The following is a 7021-nucleotide window of genomic DNA, read 5'->3' on the forward strand; positions in this document are numbered from 1 at the left end:
ATGGATATCCATCATGGATTTGGATGGATGCTCCACTGACAGATGGGCATGTGCCCAGTAAACAAGTGGAAATACTTAGAGAGCATAGAGAAAAAGCCTTCCACCAAGCCTGGCTTTCACTGAGCTTCTCTCAGCAGCTACTACAACTTCACTCTGCAAATATACAAAACACAGGTTAGCAAAATTCAACTACGTTTCTAAAAAAGGAGTTCTTGTCTGGAGTTCCCTGGCTATGACTAGCTCCTAGCTTTAGGTTCTGTCAATATTGTGTCAGGTAGAAGCATAAAGAAGAAGAAATAGTCACACCCTTAACTTGTACACCTGTGTCAGCAAAGGCCCTAGCAGAGATATAGTTACAACACTGAGAACCTTTTCACTGCTATAGATCAACTAAGCAGAGGAGCCAGTATAACCAATGTGACACAAACATTCTTTCACAGGTATAATCTATGTATTCTTTTAAGGGCTGCCAACACCATCACATACTTTGTAGCTAATATGAGGCTTGAGTGACAGCTGGGTCTTTTGGTGCCTGAAAATACACGAAGCAGCTGCTTGTAGAGCAGCCTGCTCTGACATTGCCTGAAAAGTGTGTATGCTTTGAAAAATGCTTGCCATGTGAGAAACAGCCCTTGGTAGTGAGTAACCTTACAGGGGGGGCCTTTTTTCCAGCAGCGTGAGGTCAAACCATTTATATGAGGATTGGCATAGAGACAGCCAGTCATCTCCTTGACTGATTGCTGGTGTTTTTATTACACAGAACCAGTGAAGAAAATGGACAGAATCCCAGTGACTTGGAGTCCCTGGGATATGCCTAACTTCCTTAAAGCACCCTAAATTCAGCAGATGAATGGCAATATACATGGTGCCAGGTATCATATGCACATGGTGCAGGCAAATATGGGCAAGAAATGAACAGCATTTGTTTTTCCTCACCTTTGCTTCAGATTTAACAGTGATGACAGAGCTCCCAAATCTTGATCTTTCCTGCAAAATAAGATTGCTCGTTATGTTCCAGGAATATTCGCTTAAAACAAGAGGAACTTTCTCACTTTCAAGCAGCTGATTTTCTGGTTACTCACTTCAGGAGAAATCAATACATATTGTGCCTGAAACAAAGAGAGAGTTTATTACTACCACTGTGCTTACAGTATTGTCACTTGCAGAATAAGGGCCTAAGACTCCAGAGCAAAAGCTTATGCAATATTGCTTCTGGACATGAAGAGACCCAAATTGCATGGATTTCTAAAAGAATGATAGTAGAGGAAACAACTGTTGTTTTACTGAAACAAAGCCTTAGCTTACCAATTATTTATGAAAATAAATAAATGGATGCAATTAATTGATTGTCCTCATGGCAATCTCCTAGTTTTGCTCTTATGTTTCCTTACCCAGTCCTCAGGACAAGGAGAAGTCCATGATTTGCAGTGGTCTGTCACATCACCCAATGTGGTCTGGTTTCCATTATATATGTAAACACGTCCAGCCTCCCCACCAAAGATTCCAGATGTGATGTCTGTAGTTCTCAGAGGGGATGTCACAATAATTTCATCTGCAAATATTCATCACAAAGAAGATCAAGGGGAAATACCAGACCAAAATAGAGCAGTTGGCATTTCCACAGCTTTATATCAGTGGTCTCCAGCTTTTTCAATTAGATCAACTTTGACATTTAAAAGCAACCCAAGATGCTCCGCCACCACCTCCCCAAAAGGTAAATCTGGGGGGAGGGAAGGGGGACCAGATGAAGGCAGAGGGAGAAAAAAAGATTGGGGGGCACGCCTCCCCAACAGGTAAGTCCCACCTGGCCAGGGCCCCACTCAACTTACTCCTGCACCTGCCTCTGCAGTGCTGTCCCTCACCAAGGGAGGGCCTCAATCTAGCCCTCGCCCCTTCCCTCCCCTACAAACAGACCTGCTGAGCTGGGGCATGCATGGGCATGTATGCACGTGGGCACTCAGCCCCCTCCCCGATCGACTCCAAAAGGCTCCGAGATCTACTGGTGGATCGAGATCCACTGGTTGGTAACCACTGTTTTACTTCTAATAACAGGTGTCCACAATTTAAGGCAAGGCTGTCCAGCTCTAAGTCCCAGGGGGCATGCACAGATGTTTCCCCCCTTCACTCACTGTTGCACTGCAGCCCTACCCTGCAAGTTGCCAAGCACTGCCTTCTCCCACCTGCTGCACCCACTGCCAAAGGCATAGCTCTGGACTCACCCTTAGCCCTCCACAACGCGACACTTCTCCCCTTGGGCAAAGGCAGGAATCAGCAGCAGGAGGAAGGAGTGGGGAGTCTAGAGACACCAGCTGCTACTGCAGCCAAAGTAATGAGGGTAGTGGCAGCTGGGTGAGAGTGGGGATCACACATTAACCCCTTGTGGACTACATACAGCCCACGGTTCACCAGTTGGACAGCCCTGGTTTAAGGACAAGGTTAAAATATTTTGATTTATTACTGAAATTGTTCAGTTTGTAAAACCCCTTAGGATGTTCATGTAAGCCCATCCCTTGGCGACACATAGGGAGTGCACGCGGGTGCACATGCACCGCCTGAAATTGGCCATGCACCCCCTGGAAACACCAGCCGTGAAACCAGAAGTGCACTTCCAGTTCCGCCACTAGTGATTTTAGGCTCGGGGATCAGCCGCTAGGGGACCCCCCCAGTCAGTGATCTGGTGCCCCCCAGTCTCGGGAGACACCAGTCACTCACGAGCCCATCTATAAAACCACTGTATTTTGAGTTCCCATGAATATGGCAGGAGCAAGCCTTCTGTGGCTCAAAGTAAAATTTCACCCATGCAGTTTTACCTAATCCGTCACCATCAAGGTCACTTAAGTGTACAGCTCCTCCAAAGCGAGAGAACTTCCTGTCCCCACTGAAAGTGCTGAGCAAAGAAGGTTTGGTATTGTCTGTCAAGTCATACATGAGAACAGTCCCAGCTTGGTGTAGTACTGAGTGTATAAACACAATCCTGGATGTGCTGTCTGAAAGAAGCCAGAGTAACAGAATTAGAACAGTAGAGGTATATGCAGTCCCAGGGATAGGCTCAGTATGAATAATACATCGGCAATACCCAATATGAACACAGCACCACAGAATAATGACATAACAAAGGCAAGATAGAATTAGGGTAGTAATCTCAGTAAAAATAATCATACTTTCATTTTAAAGAAATATGTAAGTTATAAGATAGGTGTGAGGTAGTTATACAGCAAAACCTAACCAATACATTTTATGCTAAGTATAACAGGGGCAATGGCATGCCCTTGTTGCCAACATGGCTAATGGCATGCCTTGGTAGGAGTATTGCCAGCAGGTCAAGGGAAGTGATTATTCTCTTCTATTCAGCACTGGTGAAGCCACATTTGGAGTACTACATTGAGTTTTGGGCCCCCCACTACAGAAAGGATGTGGACAAATTGGAGAGAGTCCAGTGGAGGGCAACCAAAATGGTGAGGGGCTGGGGCACATGATATGAGGAGAGGCTGAGGGAATTGGGCTTATTTAGTTTGGAGAAGAGAAGACTGAGAGGGAATTTAATAGCAGCCTTCAGCCACTTGAAGGGAGGTTCAAAAAAGGATTGAGCTAGACTGTTCTCAGTGGTGGCAGATGACAGAACAAGGAGCAACAGTCTCAAGTTGCAGCAAGGGAAGTTTAGGTTAGATATTAGGAAGAATTTTCTCACTAGAAGGGTAGTAAACTGGAACAGGCTACCCAGAGAGGTTGTGAAATCTCCATCTTTGGAGGTTTTTAAGACCCATCTAGACAAAGTTTTGGCTGAGATGATTTAGTTGGGGATGGTCCTGTTTTGAGTAGGAGGTTGGACTAGATGACCTCCAGAGGTCCCTTCCAACCCTAATTTTCTATGATGCTAATTTTCTCATTAGGGAACATGTGGCCTACAAATGAAACACGGTTACACATATAATATGAGAATATGCCTCTAACAAAAATCATTGCAGAAAAAAAATGCTAAACAAATTAGCTGCAAATACTGATGAGTACTTTGCAACATGTATAAATTTAACACATGGCTATTAAGAAGTCACTTGTAGCTTAGATTTTGTAATTCTTGTACTGTGTATGAGAAATAGATGCTATAGGGCATAAACATCTCTCAGGTTTCAGAAGGACATACCAGAGGTAGGTGCGCCAACCACCAACACACGTCTTGGGATTCCAGCCACAGACACACAGCCACTAGCCAGTGACAAACCCAGTTTGCCCATCTATTGATTTTATTAAACACACAAATTAGTGTCATGGAATATCACTGTGTTTCACATAATTTTTAAGTTCCCAAGATTCTGAAGGAAACAGCCTACCTACCCCGTCTCCAGTTACAGCAAACCAGCTGTGTGTGCTTGGCGGGTTGTATGCATACACCTTCCCAACATTCTCTCTGCTATCAGATGAGAAGTGGCAATCTAGACTGAAGAATACAGCATGGTTTTCAGTCAGAGTAATAACAGCGTGTACATATATACCTAATAGCATTGCTCATATTGAAAAAATATAGAGATCTATTTTCCTTCATTTGCATCTTATATTGGGTGCTAGAGCTGACTAGTATAGTAATTATTTCTATGCCTGTTCTAGTAAGGTATTAGTGTTTCAGGACACAAACACTAGTTTCCCATTGCACATCACCTAATAAAATGGGATCTACCTCATAAGCAAAGCTTACAGGCACTGCCTGAATGTACACAAGTAATAATAACTCACAGGGGTTGTAATATCAATATTTTAGGACTGCCTTCCTGCTACAGTGCTTTTAAATAAAAACAATGCAATGAAGAATTTCTTTCTAACAAAAAGACAAAGACCAATTTTACCAAGCGATATGAAGGATAAAAGAACCAAAAACACTATATTAATCTGAAATACTCTGAGCAGGGTATATAATCCTCCAAAATAGAGTTCCCCAGTAAATTTATCGAAACAATATTACTCTATAGTAACAGAGTAGTAGTAGACTTTAATTTAAAAAAAAATTGAGAAGGGATTTGTGTCATAGTCACAAGAAACACACCTAATACAATGCTTCCAGGTAGGGCTACCAATCAACAGTAAGGTCATGTTCTCCATCTGGTGTCTGTCAAGCGAATATCCAAACCAGGCATATTTCTTTTCTCCCTTCCCCATCCAGTCAGCTTCCTCTACCGACAGCAGGCCTGACAGACCAGACATGAATTTGGTAAAAAAAACAAACAAAAACTCACTAGCATTAGTTTGGTGGCAAAGCAATTTTCAGTAAGCAGCTGCATTTAGTGGCAAATGATTTATTCGGTGAATTCAGCTGAGTCACCCAGACCTGGAGTATCAAGGTCAGATCCCACAGGGAAGATGAGAGACATGGAGCCAGTCCAACAGGCTGGATCAGGCCCACAGACTGACCCCATGCACCACATGCAGCACATCTTGGACTAGCCCTGTGCAGTGCGCCAGACTGTACCATATGCAGCATGTAGATCTAGTGCATATTGCATGCAGGGCCAGTCTGGGCTATGCTACATGTGGCATGCAGGTCCAGTCTGAGACCCACAGCCAGCACTGCAGGCTGAATGATTGGGCTCCATGGGCCAGATCTGGCCCCAAGCCACATCTTTGATATCCCTGATCTAAACAAACACCTGTAGAATGCTTTCACCTCCTAGAAGCACATACTTAAATTACATTGCACCAGTCTAAACAAACTGAAAGATTTTCATCAGAAACAGGACAAAACAAAAAACATTTACCTAAAACCATAACTCTTTGGGGTTATAAACTAAAGTCACTCCTTCCAGGTTTTAGTTTTACAAACTAAAACTCTGGCTGACAAGTTTTTGCAAATAGGATAGGAATGGATGCACAAGACTGTTCCATCTTTATTTGAAACAGAAGTGGATCAAAATTAGTGCCATTTATCTAAAACCCCACACATGTTGACTTTGTTACAGATGGACTCTGGTTTTGCCCAAATCAAAACCTCAGCTGGTGATGTTTTGCATCTCCGCACATCCATACCACTATTTCCTTGGTCTGGTCTCCTTTTCTCCCTCTCCACAATAATTAATTCTGCTTCACTCTTACCCATTAGTTAGTAGTTGGGTTCACTTGCAATTCCCCTTCAGCCACAAGAAGGTGCAACTAGTACAATAAAAACCAGTCATCTTCCAAAATGTTTTTGTGCCATTACCAAACTGAGAGAAAGTCCAGTCAAACCCTTCCCAGTAGTTTGACCATCACTCCTCGTGGCTACACATCACTTACATGTAACTAGCTATTCATTTTTGTTGTATAGCCAAATGATTGAGTATATTAGCACTATTCACCTGAGTAAATTATAAACATGCTCATGTTTTTGTGAGCTTACATTCCTATAGAAGGATTGATGGCATTTTAGGGAATCACTGGACTTTCCTCAGATTTTAATGCATATGATGCATGGTGCTATCTACCGTGATTTTGGAACTAGATGCACTAACCTTATAACTGAAAATCATACTAAGAAATTGAGGTGCATCTAAATTGACTGCTTACCATTCAAGGCATTTACAATATTCCAGCATTACTAGAACAATTTTTGTTAACTAGTTGTCCCAGGGGAGCGGGTATGCCAGGAGACCCCCGTGGCGGCAAAGGGTCCCGCTTACCTCCCGCAGGGCCGGAGGAGCCAAAGGAAGTCCACGCGCCAGCGCGGCTGGCACGGGTCGTCAGCCGGGCATTTATCCGGCTGCGGCTGAGCGGCGGGGGCAGGGCACGCCGGCCGGGAGAAACAAAAGGCGGCCCCGCCGAGGCAACGGGGCGGCTGAGAGGAGAGAGCTGGAGCGCGGAGCCCCAGCAAGCGGGGAAGCAGTCGCCACCCGCCGAGGGCGGGACGGAGGACGAAACTGACGAGGATGGCTGCGAGCGGTGCAGCGGCACAGCCGGGAGCAGCACATGGAAGGGAAGAGCCAGCTCCGTGAGGTGGGGCACAGCCGGTGGGGAAGCCGGCAGCGGAGCCGGCGGCCGGGGCGGGCGGCGGACCCCAGGA

The 7021-nt window shown here is 44.8% G+C and overlaps 1 protein-coding gene across 3 annotated transcripts in view; it reads right to left on the reverse strand.

Annotated features, from left to right (window-relative positions):
- Positions 1-6: 6 nt before the first annotated feature.
- The window catches only part of GPLD1 (glycosylphosphatidylinositol specific phospholipase D1), a 34240-nt gene continuing 27225 nt past the window's right edge, over positions 7-7021 (reverse strand). For all 3 annotated transcript variants that reach the window (XM_025216412.1, XM_025216411.1, XM_025216413.1), the window contains 8 exons: positions 5036-5177; positions 4333-4435; positions 4142-4232; positions 2811-2987; positions 1392-1552; positions 1083-1109; positions 937-987; positions 7-153 (listed from right to left, as the gene is read on the reverse strand). In XM_025216412.1, coding sequence (XP_025072197.1) covers positions 76-153; positions 937-987; positions 1083-1109; positions 1392-1552; positions 2811-2987; positions 4142-4232; positions 4333-4435; positions 5036-5177 — 830 coding nt within the window. In that variant the 3' untranslated portion in view covers positions 7-75. The remainder of the gene's footprint in view (positions 154-936; positions 988-1082; positions 1110-1391; positions 1553-2810; positions 2988-4141; positions 4233-4332; positions 4436-5035; positions 5178-7021) is intronic.

This window comes from Alligator sinensis, unplaced genomic scaffold, assembly GCF_000455745.1.
Source record: "Alligator sinensis unplaced genomic scaffold, ASM45574v1 scaffold969_1, whole genome shotgun sequence".
NCBI classification, from domain to species: Eukaryota; Metazoa; Chordata; order Crocodylia; family Alligatoridae; genus Alligator; species Alligator sinensis.